At 38.9% G+C, this 14,875-nt stretch overlaps 3 protein-coding genes across 3 annotated transcripts; 1 reads left to right on the top strand and 2 right to left on the bottom strand.

Annotated features, from left to right (window-relative positions):
* Nucleotides 1-307: 307 nt before the first annotated feature.
* On the bottom strand, nucleotides 308-6,250 carry LOC116292348 (putative skeletal organic matrix protein 7). Its single transcript, XM_031699645.2, has 5 exons — nucleotides 6,169-6,250; nucleotides 3,674-3,936; nucleotides 3,395-3,458; nucleotides 2,474-2,726; nucleotides 308-1,475 (listed from the first exon to the last, which is right to left on the bottom strand). The coding sequence occupies exons 1-5, from the start codon at nucleotides 6,212-6,214 to the stop codon at nucleotides 1,184-1,186; spliced, it is 918 nt and encodes a 305-aa protein (XP_031555505.1). The 5' UTR covers nucleotides 6,215-6,250; the 3' UTR covers nucleotides 308-1,183.
* Nucleotides 6,251-8,097: 1,847 nt separating this feature from the next.
* On the top strand, nucleotides 8,098-11,475 carry LOC116292337 (elastase-1-like). The gene is made up of 5 exons (XM_031699624.2): nucleotides 8,098-8,245; nucleotides 8,985-9,218; nucleotides 9,614-9,829; nucleotides 10,491-10,841; nucleotides 11,346-11,475. The coding sequence occupies exons 1-5, from the start codon at nucleotides 8,161-8,163 to the stop codon at nucleotides 11,468-11,470; spliced, it is 1,011 nt and encodes a 336-aa protein (XP_031555484.2). The 5' UTR covers nucleotides 8,098-8,160; the 3' UTR covers nucleotides 11,471-11,475.
* Nucleotides 11,476-11,500: 25 nt separating this feature from the next.
* Nucleotides 11,501-14,714, bottom strand: LOC116292336 (galactose-3-O-sulfotransferase 2-like). The gene is made up of 4 exons (XM_031699623.1): nucleotides 14,549-14,714; nucleotides 13,570-13,824; nucleotides 12,823-13,267; nucleotides 11,501-12,546 (listed from the first exon to the last, which is right to left on the bottom strand). Exons 1-4 carry the CDS (start codon nucleotides 14,692-14,694, stop codon nucleotides 11,965-11,967), a joined length of 1,428 nt encoding a protein of 475 aa, XP_031555483.1. The 5' UTR covers nucleotides 14,695-14,714; the 3' UTR covers nucleotides 11,501-11,964.
* Nucleotides 14,715-14,875: the final 161 nt, after the last annotated feature.

Here is a 14,875-nt window from a genome sequence, read left to right as displayed (position 1 = left end):
CTTTTTAGAAAGAGTAATACCATCAATTCCTTTTTGCTCATATAGTGAGAATAAACAGTTTTTTAAACTTATACTTATACGTAAGCAACCTCGATCTCGGAAAAATCGAGAGTATTCCTAATTTGAAATGTCTTCTGGGAAAAGTTTACTGACAAGAGCTTTCACTCCTCTTGGTTTTGGTTCTCAGTATGTTCTCTCTTTATATAGTCAGCTATATTTTCTGTTAGTATGGTACTACTGCGACTGGGGGACTATAGCTTTCAAATAGAGTTCTGTGTTTACTTCCGATCAAAATAAAAATTAGAAATCGGGAATATATTTTTTTAATTTTTGGCAAATCTTTGAACGCATGCGCTATTACACCGGTCCAAGAATCCTGTTCCCAAATGATGGAGTACGCCGGAGCCCTCGCTCTTCGCCGCACAGGCCAGAGGAAACGCAGGCTCTGGGTACGAGATTGAAAAAGTTCCAGTAGAGTAAGTGACTTAATTTTCTTCATTTTGGCTTACAGCTGGATAGGTAACTTACTTAAAGTTATTCCCTTTGTATAAATAATGTGTTATCTTTTACAGTGTTTTACAAATTCATGCAATGTAGTCCCAAACGTGTGAAAACTCAATGTGGTGATTTTCTTGAACAAAATCTACAAATTATATTACTATAATACATAAAGGCGCCACGTATGTACTGTTACATTTTTTTAAAATCCAATTTGTGAAGAGTGTATTTTGGGGAGACGTCGGTCGATAGCCCCCAGTTGCTCCCACTCCATGACCCCTGTGCACACGGTAATATACAGTCAATTCAAAAAACGTTGTCGTCGACCATCTCAAGCCTACGCGACTGAACCGAAAGGAACTCTGGGCAGCAATCATTGAAGCCGAGTTGAATGTAGTAATCTTATTTGACTAGTTATGCCTGGTTTACAGCACGAACCTTCGCAGGCTAGCGGGAAGTGTTGAAGGAGATGTTTTTTTTTAATGCCTTCATATTTTCGAAATCGTGAACTGAATCATTACTTTGTTTTTCTTTCCCTAAACCCAAAGACATGCATTTAATGGATTGTTTCTCGCCATTATTATCTTTACTACTAGCGGGAACAATTAATTCAGAACGAATATTTAATCGCTTCTGTGATTTGACCCATATTCGCTTTCGGTCCAGTATACAAACCCGTTGTGCCTTACAAATTTTCAATACGATAATTTCGAAATTTCACTGCATTTCCGTAGCCATTGAACACCATCAGGGCACCTCTTTTTATCAAAGTGGTTGACATTCCGGAGTAAGTTGTTGCGTAGTTGTCGTCTATGAAAACTTTTACTTGACCTGGATAAACTTTAATCTCTACTTTGAACCAGGCATTGGCTGGAGGCACGTAATATGAGCAGGCTCCGTTCATTATTTTCACACTGTTTGCTTGCAATCTCCCTGGCTGTGTAACATAACCTGAACAAGATGCTGTTACATGCGTTCTAAAGAATGTAATTAAAAATACCAATAAAATAAATTTATTTCTTACTACGTGGTCCCTCCCTCCCTTTTCTGCAGTTCCTTCCCTCCTTCCTTCCTTCCCTCCTTCATTTCCTCCTTCATTCCTTCCCTCCTTTCTTCCGCTCCTTCCTTCTTTCCTTCCTTCCCTCCTTCCTTCCTTCCCTCCTTCATTCCTTCCCTCCTTCCTTCCTTCCCTCCTTCCTTCCTTCCCTCCTTCCTTCCTTCCCTCCTTCCTTCCTTCCCTCCTTCCTTCTTTCCTTCCTTCCCTCCTTCCTTCCTTCCCTCCTTCCTTCCCTCCTTCCTTCCCTCCTTCCTTCCTTCCTCCTTCCTTCTTTCCTTCCTTCCTTCATTCCGTCCTTCCTTCCACAACACTAAGGACCTTAAGCTGCAGGACGGCAACGCGGGCGACAACGTTGGCGAAAGTGAGCCGCTTCAACCTTCTATTGTATTATTATTTCATGTTTGTCTAGTATTTTACTCAATGAGCACATCGTTTTGGAGTGAAATGACGTCTTTTGGAGTCGCTTTACTTAAAACGAAAATCAGCGAAGATGAGCTTTTGGCATAGCCGTTCTCTTTAGTAAGACGGTAATGATGCACAGTGTTTCGTACATTCCAATAAGAGTCTATGCTTGCCGTCGTCGTCGTCGTTGCAGTCCTGCAGCTTATGGTCCCTACTAACACTGAAGCGGCTACCTTAAAATCCCGGTTATAACCCCTGGGCTCGTACCCATTTAAAGGGTTTTTGATAGGCTTACTGACAGGAAGGAAGAATTTTGGGATTTGGAATGGCAAGGAAACGGTTTTTTTTTGTCTTGCTTTTGTTTCATCAACGAAAAAATACGAGATACCAGAGGTGCGCTAATAACCAGGGGAGCTTAGAAGGATATTTCCATTTTAGCAGGCTGGTGGGCCTGTAACCGCAAGACGCATAATCGGGATATTACGGTACCATTTTTTGATGAAAAACAGTCATTACCTGAAGTAAACAAAATTAAAATTGTCTTCATCCTTGACATTGAATCCGATACCAGGATGCATGGCCCCACTCGAACTTGCAGTGACTAGATAGGTATACATCTCGACTGTTATACGATAAGGCTCTGCTGGAGTGTTGCCTGATGGTGATTTGAAAACACCCCTACAGAGGCCGGTTTGACCTTGACCACTTCCATCAAGAAAATAATCAGCCCGAACAACTTTGAAGCTCTTACAGTTCTTAGCCGCAAAACCTTGGAAAAAATCGAAAGCTTAAGATTAAACCACAAACTTTGTACAAGAGAATCTAGGGTAGTGTAGTGGAAGTGCACTCGCCGCATGAGTAGAGCTCGTGAGTTAGCCCTGCCCTGACTTAGATCAGTCCAAAAGTGCTTTTTTCAGGGTTTAATATGTGAGTTAGCCATGCCCTGAATTCGATCAGCCCAGAGGTCGAATGTTTTTTTTTTCCCTTCTTCTTTTTCTTGCAGGGTATTGAAGAAAGGATCCATCCGTAAGATTTGATAGATTCTTCAGTCACGCATCAATTTATCGCAATAAATAAAAAAATTACACTTTGGCTTGAAGATATGAAGTTTATCTTCAAGTGGTGAAATATTTTTCAACCCGAAAAGATAAACTTCATATCTTCAAAGCCAACGTGTAATTTTCTTTTAATTATATAGACAAATCTATGCACAAAGAAAAACTGACGCAAGTTAATCAAAACAGGTCCCAGAAAACATCTCAAGTGACGTCCTCGATATCCTGACTAGTGAAGGTATGGGAAATATGTTACTCAGGTCCCGAATGTAGTTAGTACGAAAAATACCAGTGGCGTATTTCCCAGTAAAACACTTATGTCTATATAATAGATAATAATATTGGATTCAACTCTACTGTAGCGTTAATTTACCCTACTCACAAAAATGTGTCTTTTGAATAAAATCCATTCGGCAGACCTCATTGGTACTGCAGTCACAAGTATTCTGAATAAATAGAGGGAAAACAATCAACAAAATGTGTGGCGCACTATGAAAGAAAATGATGGATGCATGGATGCATGGATGCATGGATGCATGGATGCATGGATGCATGGATGCATGGATGCATGGATGCATGGATGCATGGATGGGTGATCGACCATCTCTGAGCCAACCTCAGCCTATAGTTATCTTTCCCTTTCACATTTATAATTACTAACCTCGGCATTCCTATACATGGTGCCTGGTCGCGGTACAAGATCATTGGGAAACTGCTTGTGATCAGCTTCATTCAGCTCGCACGTGTTTGACTGCCCAGATGTGCTTCTTCCAAAGTTGTATGAAATGCAGAGATCATCCATGAAACACTTTGACTCGCAGTGACCATCGTTCGTGGCTTGAGTGGTTAGGAAAGTATGGTTGACCAAGGCTTGACCTTCTATCGTGATCTTGAAGTCCATATCTTTACACCCATTGCTCAAAACTGGTTTATCGAAAATGGAAGAAAAAGTAATTTTGATGCTATGGGTTTCTTGCCTGTTTTTTGCAGTTTGAGAGATAAGTAATGAATTAATTTTAACATATTTTTTTTCAGAATTTTCCTTAACAGATTAAAAACAGTTTTCCGTGTTTGATACTCTGATCAAAACACGCGGGATGTTGAGAGAACACGAGAGGAGTGTAGTTTCCAGCTTCTCGAGTAGTTTTCGACCAGTCATAGCGCTTTTCGAGTAGAGTTTCGACCAGTCATAGCGCGCGTAGTATCCCAATTATTTTATAAAAACGTTTTATAAAGTAGATCGAAAAATTTTTGTGAATGAGTATAATTAACTTAGTTTATAGAGGATAACACTTGACAGTAATTCAAATAATATACTCGTGGTACTCTTTTAACGTCTTCAGTTAATTAGGGACGTGACCCGCATTAACGTAGTCATCCAACCCACATGAAGGTCTAACCATTAATATTTCATATAATAACAAAGACAGCACCTTGTCCTCAGTAATTTTACGAAGACCCTGAGTGTTGGGTATAAATTTACATGTAAGATATGTGGCGAATTTTTCATTCTCATCGCACCGTTCTCTTTTTCTTTTTCTTTTTTCTTTTCTTTTTTTATTCTTTTTTTAATTTTTTCGCCCCTTTTTCGACATGTAAGGATATTTTATTTGTCGAAACTATATTTTATTTCTTTATTATTTATATATATATTTCAGTATATACATAAAATTATTTCAAATAAAGTTAGTCACTGGCCAAAAACCTAGAAAGCTGTGATTGCTGAGAATCATGGGAAAATGCTTTATATCCAACAACTAAAGCTTTTGACACAAACTGCAGCAGTTGAGGGTACTCAGAGGAGGTCTCTCAAGTCCATCAACAGTTATCAAGCGGTTGAAACATGTAAAATGTATCTACCCATAATCCTTGCCGGTCTTAACTTTGTAGCTTTTCAGGTGACTAACTTTATTGAAATAAGTATATATTCCTTTAAGGTTATTCTTAAAGGGAACTCTTAAAGGATAACTTTAAGGCGGAATCCATGTAATCTTGCAAAACGCGACAGACAGAATAGTATCTATTATTAATAAATCCAATGCTATATACTAATATATTATTGAACCGGCTGCTTCGGACACCTGGCCATTCTCTCATTCACTTTACATGAAAAAATATAGAAATGAGGCAGTATAATTTATTCATCAAATAAAACATTACTCATACGCTCTAAAAGCTGTTTAAGTAAAGTCAAGAATCCTTAAGAATTATTTTAAAATAATTTGGTTTAAGAAAATCTTAGGCCCATTTTAGAGAGGTCGAGCTTCTTCTGCATCAAATCTGGTTTCCTAAGAGGGCGAGCGGTACATGTTTTTCCTTGAAACTAGTAGATGTATACACCTATTTCGAAAAACGTTGTCGGTTGGAGAGCTGAAATCTGAAATCTAAGACTGAGTAACACGCTGCAAAATGAAATATATACACACAGCCAAACAACGTCCTTTGAAATAAGTGATTTTTCTTTTGTATTTCAGGCATAAAGCATAAAAGTACCAATATTCTGTTTAGTATCAGATCGACCATTTCAGATCTTCGACCGACAACGTTTTTTGAAATAGGTGTACACGGCCAATTTCGAAAAACGTTGTCGGTGGAAGATCTGGAATGGGCGATCTGGGAGTAAACGGATTTGTGGTCTTACGTTTTCTGGCTCAAAAATACGAAAAATGACATTTCCAACTCAAAGTTCATTTTGTCATATTCCAATCTAAAACGAAACTACGTCAAGTTTTTCTAATTCTGAAGAAGAATTCTGAATTCTTTTTATGAATGTGTTTTTGTCACTCGGTAATGATCTAAATGTGAAGTGTATGCTATATCGAGTTCCGCGAGAACCCGACTGAGGCAGATTTGCTTATACACTCTTGTAAACTGACACTCGTAAAAATATCTATCCTTCTGTATTTTCTTGTAAACTGACGCTTCATGTTTGCCGTTAACAAGTTGCTTAAAATTTTTAACAAATTTAAAGCAAGATCGAAAACATAAATTAGCAGATTCTGTACAAAAGAGGTAAAAAAATTAAGAATAACTTCATAAGCTATGTTGTTGGAGTTGAGCTCCAAAATTACGGCCACTTACACTGGCTGTAATACACAACTAGCAGTGTAAAATAAACCCGCTGTAAACCTCTATTACTGACTAAACGTGGCTTACCTCTATGAATGAGATAGAAAAGGGATATTAGAAATATAACATCCATGGTTAATTAGACTCGGGGTTTGTTGGTGTATACTGGCTTCGGTGGTAAGTAATCAAATCTGATATTTTAGGTCTTGAGTGAATAAAAATATTTGCATGCTGCATGGATACTCATTATTATTGTGAACAATGGAAATCTATAAACGATGGTGTGAAGTGGATCATAACAAAGGGTTACCACTGCAGGAAGACTTATGGTGATTGTCATCCGACTCATCATGAGGTATATCGGTAGCACAAAATCACCTGTAATAGGACGTATGCATGATGGCATCATTTGACTCCCACTACCATAATGCTTCGCGAATTTTCTTTCTTAATCAAATTTGTATTTCCCTATGAGAATAGTAAGACAATTGGTGCTAATTAACTGAACAAAAGAAAGTGTGCAAGGGAGTCTGGTAGTAGAGGTCAGTGATGCCATCATGCAAACGTCCTATAGCGGACTAGTAATGTAGAATTAGTTCAGTGTGGAGTTTTCAGGGAGATCATCTTTATCTACTGATTTTTTATTTTAAAGGTCACTGAATTTTGGATGAAAAATCAAAACTTGAAACTAAAACTAAAATAAAGAGGGGGTCATTGGGTGGACCGCAAAATACTTTGATCGACCAGCCAGTCGCTTGTTTCCTCGTCTGCTTGCCTACTTGTTTGTTTGCCTTCGGTCTAATATATTATCAAAATTCTTTTTTCTATCCTAGACGGGTTCAAATTCAACCACCATCAAGTACTAGAACCTGTGGAATGCTTGCTAGTGACGGGTTGCGTGATTTGAAGCGTGACTGGTTGCTGTAACGTACCCAGCTCCGCGGAAGATTTTCAACCATACACTGGATATTTAATAGCGCAGCGCGCTAATTCTAAAAATAGCTTAAAGATTCGGACAAACATTGCATTCTGTTTAACCGCTACAAGGATTATACGAACCGATTTTTATTATTTTTACTTAAAGTTACAATAATAACCCCATGTAAACTAAGATCAACTGCGATCGGCTGTGAAAATTATCTTCTGAAAGTAAAGTTGTAAGTTTGTTTGTCCGAATTTCGCCGTTGTCTTCGTTTTTATGACGTCACGGCTGCGCTGCGCTATTGCCCTAATTCACTATGACGTCACTGCTTGTTTATGTGGGGGATAGAATCGCCAAATCCAATAGAAAATTCAACAAAATTTGCTCCTTGCGAAACAGTTTCATCTAAAATGGTCTGGTTTTCAGATATAATATGTGTTAATATGTACTAAAAATATTTTGCTGGCTATTCTACTTCTCTTCGTGGATTGATATGGGTTTTAGAACAATTTTCTGTGAATTTGCGTTGATTTGACCCCCTCCGATCGTAAAAATCTCCACATAGTAGAAATAAGAATATTTGTCTTTGGTAAGAAGGTTTGTAAAAGGTAAAAAGACGAAATACGCGATGAAAATGAGGTCATGTTTGCCGTTGGCGGGAAGGAAAAACGGGAAACTTAATCTGTTATGGAAGAACCTACATAGCACTCATTTGATGTAATGTATTCAGAAAATAAATCTAATGTATTTTATGGTCGTTCTATCTATTGTATTAGGTGTGACCCATTGTATTTTTATGAACACATTGCATCAGATGCTTGCTACGTAGTCTCTCTCTGTTCTGACCGGTCGTTTCTCCCGCCCAGAAATGTCACTGGTGTTTATATCAATACAGGTATCCCAACATTTGCATTTCACTCATCCAATCAGAACTTATCCCTACTAAATTGTAATAATGTAGGTATTGTCAAAAAGACAAATACTTGTCGATCGGTAAAAACACTATTAACATTAATCGTATAAAAACAGTATTATTGCATTAGTTCGGGCTGGTTTTTTTTGTTTTTTTGTTCATTTTTCAAGTGTGAGCTAATTCTCCGGCTTAACTAGAAGCGACTAGAAAGTGGAATTTTAGAGGCGTGACAAGCAGTAAACTTATGGCTGCGAAGTGCTTCCTTTTCCGGATTTTCTTTTTTATATGGGTCGCAGAAATGTGCAAGGCTTATCCTAAAAATGTCAAAGGTAAGGTATTTAGTTTATATTTATAAATAGAGCTTATGAAATGAACTCATGAAATACAAATTACTTGTTTAGTGGGTAATGGACAAATAGACACAAACGAAAACAATGAAAATAAGATCTACTAGTCTTTATTTTAGTCTACTAAGTATTTGATGAGCTAATTAAAATCCCTATAAGATTTACTAACCTCCATTAGTCTAAACACTCTTTCACGGGTTACAAATTAGATAAGTAAAACTACTCTTGAAAAGTTAATTGGCTTCGTACGTGTCGTTGTTTTGAAAAGATGTAATGACAGAGTTCAGAGTTCAATGGTGTATGTAGAGAAAAAAAGCAACTTCACTGATAGGGCTAACTTGTCTTTTGTCCTACGTAGCTCTGGGGGAAACGAGGACTATAGTCTCTCACCAGGGTTCGAGTGAAGTCACTCTAGATTACAGGGACGGCGGAGCCGGGGGGACCGGGGGGATGCACTCCCTGGATTAGTCACTCATGCAGTAAAACCATGGAATAAAAAAAAGTTGATAGAGTGAAGGCATTTTACCCGTGAATTCGAAATAAAAAATACTTGTCAACGTCGGTGTAATAGTCAAATAAACACAAAGGAAAACAATGGAATTAAGGTCTACTAAAGTGTGTTATATTGGTCTCGATTAAGTTATATGATTTCTGTAACTAAGTTATCACGAAAAACAAATAAATATTAATATAAGAAATATTACATTCCCTTAATTAACAGGATTTCTTCCACGTGTTTCAAAGCCACAATGCGAGACCCCAGTTAAGCGCATCATTGGTGGAGAGATAGCAACGCCCAATCAATGGCCATGGCAGGCACAGATTCTTCGCTGGAAGAAAGAAAATAATAGCTATGTTCATAGATGTGGTGGCAGTCTGTTTAATCTTGAGTGGGTTGTGACTGCAGCTCATTGTGTTTTTGATCAGGAAGTCTCTGCATTGAAAGTTAGGCTTGGTAAGATAATGGGGCCGTGCGCTTTCAAAAACCTTTAACTTTATCAAAACCCCGAAATTAGCTACGTTAGGGTATGCGTATGACGAACTCACAGATCAAACCCTGGAACAACAATCAATCTCAAAGATTGAACTCTGAAACAACCTCTGGGCTGATCTAATTCAGGGAAGGGCTAACTCACAGATTGAACCCTGAAACAACCTCTAGGCTGATCTAAGTCAGGGCATGCTTAACTCAAAGATCAAACCCTGAAACAACCTCTGAGCTGATCAAAGTCAGGGCATGGCTAACTCACAGATTGAACCCTGAAACAACCTCTGGGTTGATCAAAGTCAGGGCACGGCTAACTCACAGATATTTCGAAATCATTACATTCATATTTCTATTATAATTAGGCGAGTACCAACGCAATGTGACAGACATATCAGAGCAAGATTTCACAGTGTCTGCCGTCCACCTTCACAGTCGATTCCTAGCGGATTCAGAATATGCTTACGACATTGCCATCCTAAGACTCGACAGGACTGTAAAGATATCATGTGCTGTATACTCGATATGTTTGCCAAGACTATATGATCAAGTACCAATAGGGAAGGAATGCTTTCTGACTGGTATGTTTAAAAACGTCGTTTCACAATTGGCTCAGTTCGTTCGGTACCGGATCGGACTATTGTGCGGGAGGTTGTTGCTTCCAGCCTCAGTCGCACCAATTCTCAGGGTGGGGTCACGCAGAATAGAACCAATAAGCCGCTCTATACTCACTGAAATACGTCACCAACTCCGGGAATCGAACTAGCAACGAACGACAGACTGCTCGAAAGTATAAATATTTTGAAGTCTGAGTGTAATTGATCAGTCTGTAAATCCCCGGGATAGCGGTGTCGGGGCAGAAATCTCTGGCATAAACGTAAATGTAACTTCGTGCTGCCATTGGACGGTTCAGCATTGGATGTCTGGAAGTATGGTTCTAAATTTGTTTAGAAAAAAAAAAGACTACAACGAAGTTTCCAATTTATTAAGAAAACTAGTTGTAAAAGGAAACGTTTCGCTGTCATCTCGACAACATCATCAGGTCTAATGAAAACTGTAAACTTTACTATATATAAATATATATGTAAATATAGCTAAAGGAAGTGTGAAAGTTCAATGAATAACAAAGTTTCCCCTGACAGAATTACTTTAAAACTCGAGACGAAGGACAGGGGTACCCTCCCTAATAGGGTCTGAGAATTGAGCATTAACGATAAGAGGATATTCAACGATTATTTTCAGGTTGGGGCATGAACGAGTTCGGCGGAGATAAATCCAATTTCCTTCGTCTTGTCAAGCTACCGGTCGTGTCTTACCAAGATTGCTACGACAGGAACAAAAAAAAACACAGAGTTGATAGATTCTCTAGTATCTGCGTAGGGACTGTCGACGGTAATCAAACACAGAGTGGTTGTCATGGGGACAGTGGTGGACCGCTGGCCTGTCAAGACGACAACGGTCGGTGGGAACTGCAAGGAGTGGTCAGCTGGGGAGACCACCATTGTGGGAACGCGTATTACTCGGTTTTCACGAGAGTTAGTTCGTTTGTTGACTGGATTGGACAGAAGATGGCGTCTGCTCCTCTTCAAAAAAGTAAGCTTTATATGTAGTTTTCAGTAATATGACATTACGGGAATGCTGACCAGCGGAAGTGAGGTCATACACTAATGCCGCTGACTACTTCGGATAGAGCATTGTGGGCACAGGGGAACACATGACTTGACGTCAACAAAATTACTTATGGTTTTTCTTATGTCAACCAACATGGCGGCAACATGTCTGTTGTCCCTAGGTATGTGCCTTCTGATCCACCATGTTGACAAAATCATTTATGATTTCATTCTAAAATACTTAAGTTTGCTGGCCATGGATTTCAATCAGCTGGTAAAAGTCTTTGAACCATTATCTGCTGCAAATGGTGGTCAAACACTGACCGCCGTGTGCTGTCAGCCAGAAAGAATTTTATTGAAAACTTGTAATTCACTGATGTGCATTTCGCACGAGAAAGGAAATGACGTTCTTGGCGGAAATCAAGCCGCAAAGATCTAACGTAATTTCTTCGTCGAACTTAATTACAATGCTTTGCATTTTTTTCAGCTGTTAAATGCGTGGACACTCACTACTATTGCAAAGAATGGAAAGAAAAGGGGTGGTGTGACCAGAGATACTTTGAACACATGCTGAAGGGATACTACTGCAAGAAAACGTGCGGTGCTTGTTAGAAGCCCTAAACTGAACACAGGCAAACCATGTGAGTGAATAGCGCAACGAGAGAGAAACGTTTGCGCATGCGTCCCTTTGAATTTTATAGTGATAATAAATGCTCCTTTTCTCCTAGTATACAAAACAATTCGCAAGGATACTTTTGTGAGGATACTCACTACTATTGCAAAGAACGGAAAGAAAAGGGGTGGTGATCTTGAAAATTAAAACCATCATATACGAACATCCTGTCTTGTCACGCTGAGTATACGTTGAATCATTGTTGATCTTTGTTTATAAATAAAACGAAATACGTGTCTTATTATCATTCTTGCAGCAAGCTTTAGAAAATTATAATAATAATATAAATGTCCATTAAATAAAAATCTAATAAAAAGGTCAAAGAAAAGCCTTGTAGTGAATACTTTATAACGCGTAGAGCGAGACATGGAGAAACCTGGGGAGGGGGGTTGGGATAGCAGAGAGAATGGATGTCTCTTCAAGTCTTTTCTAACTAACCACTTGTGTAGCTTTTCCCATGTTTTCGCACAGCAAATTTAGTTCGAAAATATTCCAAGTAGTTTCCTGCCGACATAGTCATTTTGTGACAAAGATATTTATTCATTTTCTCGGTACCAGGCGATGATGTCTCGTCCGAGTCGAAGACGCCATCATCAACTGTAGCATCTTCACAATCTTCTTCAATCTGTCGTTGCTTTGCCTTAAATAGGCCTAGCTCTTCTTCAAAATTGTCCTCATTGGCAATTCTCTCCCAAAGAGTTCTATTGAAATATTCATAAAGAGCGCTATCAGCTTTGCTCCAGTTTCGAAGTTGTTCCCTTTGAGCTTCGGTAAAGTTTCTATAGCTTGTTTTCTCAATGAAGTACGATTTTAAGTACAACAAATCGTCTAGTTCCCAGCAGAGCTTTCGTTTTAACATCACTAGCGATTCATCAAGGTGTTCGTATATCAGAACTAGAGTAAATTTATCGCTTATGTCCAAAATGGCGTCTTTGAATACTTGGGGTTTGTGGTAGTCGGCTGTTCGTAAACCGAGATCAAAGAACATGCCATTCTTGATTAGATTCAAGTTATCCTGGAAAAGAAGGAGGATGGCAATAATTAATAATTAAGGTTGGCGTTAAAAACGCTCAAAAATATCTGGCGGAAGCGACGGGGGCGTGGCGAGGTTACTGTCAATGGGTGAGGGGGTGGGGAGGTATTGTACCATTTTCCTCGCCAATCCTTAGGGCGTACGCGCTTCATCTTAAGGGTTTCAGTCCCGCCTTTCCACGGTTCAGTCTCATCCCTCAGCCTTGCTTAAGGATAAATCAACATTTTACTTTGAGAGAAAATGATTCTCGCTTTTTACCTTAAACATGTTATGCTTGATAACATGCTCGATATGCATCTTGGGATTTTCCAGGAACGAGCCAATAGGATCATCGTATTCAAACATGTCCAGCATAGCTGTAAAGTGTTCATGATCGAAGGTAGATTCGAAGAGGGTCTCCGGGTTACGTAACATAGTTAAATATACAGTTCCCTGAGGCATGATTTGGTCCATAATTTCACCATTGAAGCGAGCATGATTGCAAAGGATGTTTGGCAATACCCCGTCATGTATTGATAAATCAAGGTGTCGCCAATGGAAACGAGCTGGCCAATAGAATGTCGAGACGCCACCGTTTGGGATCGCTACCCTAAGATCACGGAGGTCGGCGAAGCGATTGAGGATATTAGTTATGATGTCACTTCCGGTGTGATGAGTCTTTAAGAATAGGATGTTAAATAGTGGGAACTTGCACTTCTCTATCCTGTGAAAGGAAAATTTAATGATTACGACAAAATTGGATAGGGACTATAGGCTAAAGCACGTCATTAATCCAGCACCATTGTCATGAAAAAGCAGAAACAGATCGGTGTATGGCATTAGGAGGGGCATATTGCATATTACTGATTAGCATATTGGAAGTATGAACCTCGATAAACCAACATGCATCACTTATATCTTATGAATTTTTTTTTTTTACCATTCAAATATCAATACTGAAAATATTAAGTTAGGGTGGTATAGGCACTTTAAACATTGAAGGAACTATGTCAAAAAAGACAATACCTTCTATTGGGTACTTTTCGTTGTTCACGATAATCATCCTTACTCAAGATATAATCCTCCACGCCTTCAAGACCAAGGAATTTATTCTGGCCATAGTCAGTTCCCTCTTGAGCAAGAGAAGCAGATTTGTTAGTATGAGTGATCACCTCAAATTGGGGTGACTCATCTGTGGGAACTTCTCTGGGTTTTCGACTTTTTTCTTCGACGTATACGACGTCATCGTTCCAGACCCACGCCGCGTGCTGTAGCTGGAACCTAAAAATGATGAATATTAGTGAAGTGTTCAGGCGTGCTTACCCAATGTAACCTGCAACTTCCATCGCGATCTGATCGATTTGGTGACTGCATAACACATCAAAAAATTATTTCCCTTTCAAAGTTTATTCGAAATGGCCCGCGTTTGGTGTGATTAATAAGATATACAATAAAATAAATATTTGCCCTTGACACTTTCAAAGTTGAAGTCCGATTCCGAGGATCGTTAAACAGTTCTTCCTCAAATTTTGTCTATCCAATGTTATTTTATTACAGCTTCCGTCAAAGTAAAAAGGTTTTCCTCTTCACTAAAGCTTAAATCTTTTCCGATATGGCTCTCGATCCTCTCAGAAGCCCCAGCACCACCCCCCCTCCCCCACCCAAATAAAAAACGTTCTTCTCGTCGTTGCCTTCCAAGAAGAGGAACATAAGCTATGGGTACGAGATTGGTAAAATCTATAGAAGTACCCCGTTTATAACTCAAAGCCTGAACGGTTTAAAAAAAAGGTATGATCAGTAGGTAGATCTGATAACGGTCAAATCATAATGCCATAAATGTCCTTCAAATTCAAGAGGCGTTAGCACAGAAGATGAAACGTAGAATTTAAAACCACAATTACCAGGAAATGTCAGGAAATTTATAACATTTCTCATTCAAACACAGCTATATTGTCTTCCTTATACAAAACATACGTTATTCAAAAGACAAATGTTGTGGAAATACCTGTATGGGTCTCGTTCATCTGTTCTGACGTTCCTTTTAGTGTTTTGGTTGATACTCTTGTTGAGAGTGATGTACGCTGCAATAATTACCAAGACGAAGATGGAAGCGAAGGTTCTTTTTACGCGACAATTGCGAAACTTTCTCATCCTGTGCTGGAAGGCGCTTGAAACATAGTGCCTTCTTTAGTCAAGAGAGCGCCTTTCGATAATATTTTTCATTGTCTTATAATGAAATTTGAAGAAACTTTCTCTTGTCTTAGAGATTCCTCTCGCGCCTTACAAATAATCCGCATGGAATTGCTTCTAGAAATAGCACTTTTATAATGAT

Source organism: Actinia tenebrosa, unplaced genomic scaffold (assembly GCF_029948245.1).
Source record: "Actinia tenebrosa isolate PJP-AT-01 unplaced genomic scaffold, QUT_ActTen_1.0 PGA_scaffold3__52_contigs__length_22856419, whole genome shotgun sequence".
NCBI classification, from domain to species: domain Eukaryota; kingdom Metazoa; phylum Cnidaria; class Anthozoa; order Actiniaria; family Actiniidae; genus Actinia; species Actinia tenebrosa.
Note: the sequence above shows the minus strand (reverse complement) of the source record. Positions and strands in the feature narration are given on the sequence as shown.

What these genes read in the sequence shown, in the direction of transcription:
- LOC116292348 (XM_031699645.2), bottom strand. Translation starts at nt 6,214, where the DNA reads ATGGATGTTATATTTCTAATATCCCTTTTCTATCTCATTCATAGAG. An exon ending in TTTCTATCTCATTCATAGAG is followed by an intron (nt 3,937 to 6,168) that starts GTAAGCCACGTT and finishes TCGATAAACCAG; the next exon opens with TTTTGAGCAATGGGTGTAAA. An exon ending in TTTAATTTTGTTTACTTCAG is followed by an intron (nt 1,476 to 2,473) that starts GTAATGACTGTT and finishes TACATTCTTTAG; the next exon opens with AACGCATGTAACAGCATCTT.
- LOC116292337 (XM_031699624.2), top strand. Translation starts at nt 8,161, where the DNA reads ATGGCTGCGAAGTGCTTCCTTTTCCGGATTTTCTTTTTTATATGGGTC. An exon ending in TTATCCTAAAAATGTCAAAG is followed by an intron (nt 8,246 to 8,984) that starts GTAAGGTATTTA and finishes CTTAATTAACAG; the next exon opens with GATTTCTTCCACGTGTTTCA. An exon ending in TGCATTGAAAGTTAGGCTTG is followed by an intron (nt 9,219 to 9,613) that starts GTAAGATAATGG and finishes TATTATAATTAG; the next exon opens with GCGAGTACCAACGCAATGTG.
- LOC116292336 (XM_031699623.1), bottom strand. Translation starts at nt 14,694, where the DNA reads ATGAGAAAGTTTCGCAATTGTCGCGTAAAAAGAACCTTCGCTTCCATC. An exon ending in CGAAAAGTACCCAATAGAAG is followed by an intron (nt 13,268 to 13,569) that starts GTATTGTCTTTT and finishes TTCCTTTCACAG; the next exon opens with GATAGAGAAGTGCAAGTTCC. An exon ending in TCAAGCATAACATGTTTAAG is followed by an intron (nt 12,547 to 12,822) that starts GTAAAAAGCGAG and finishes CTTCTTTTCCAG; the next exon opens with GATAACTTGAATCTAATCAA.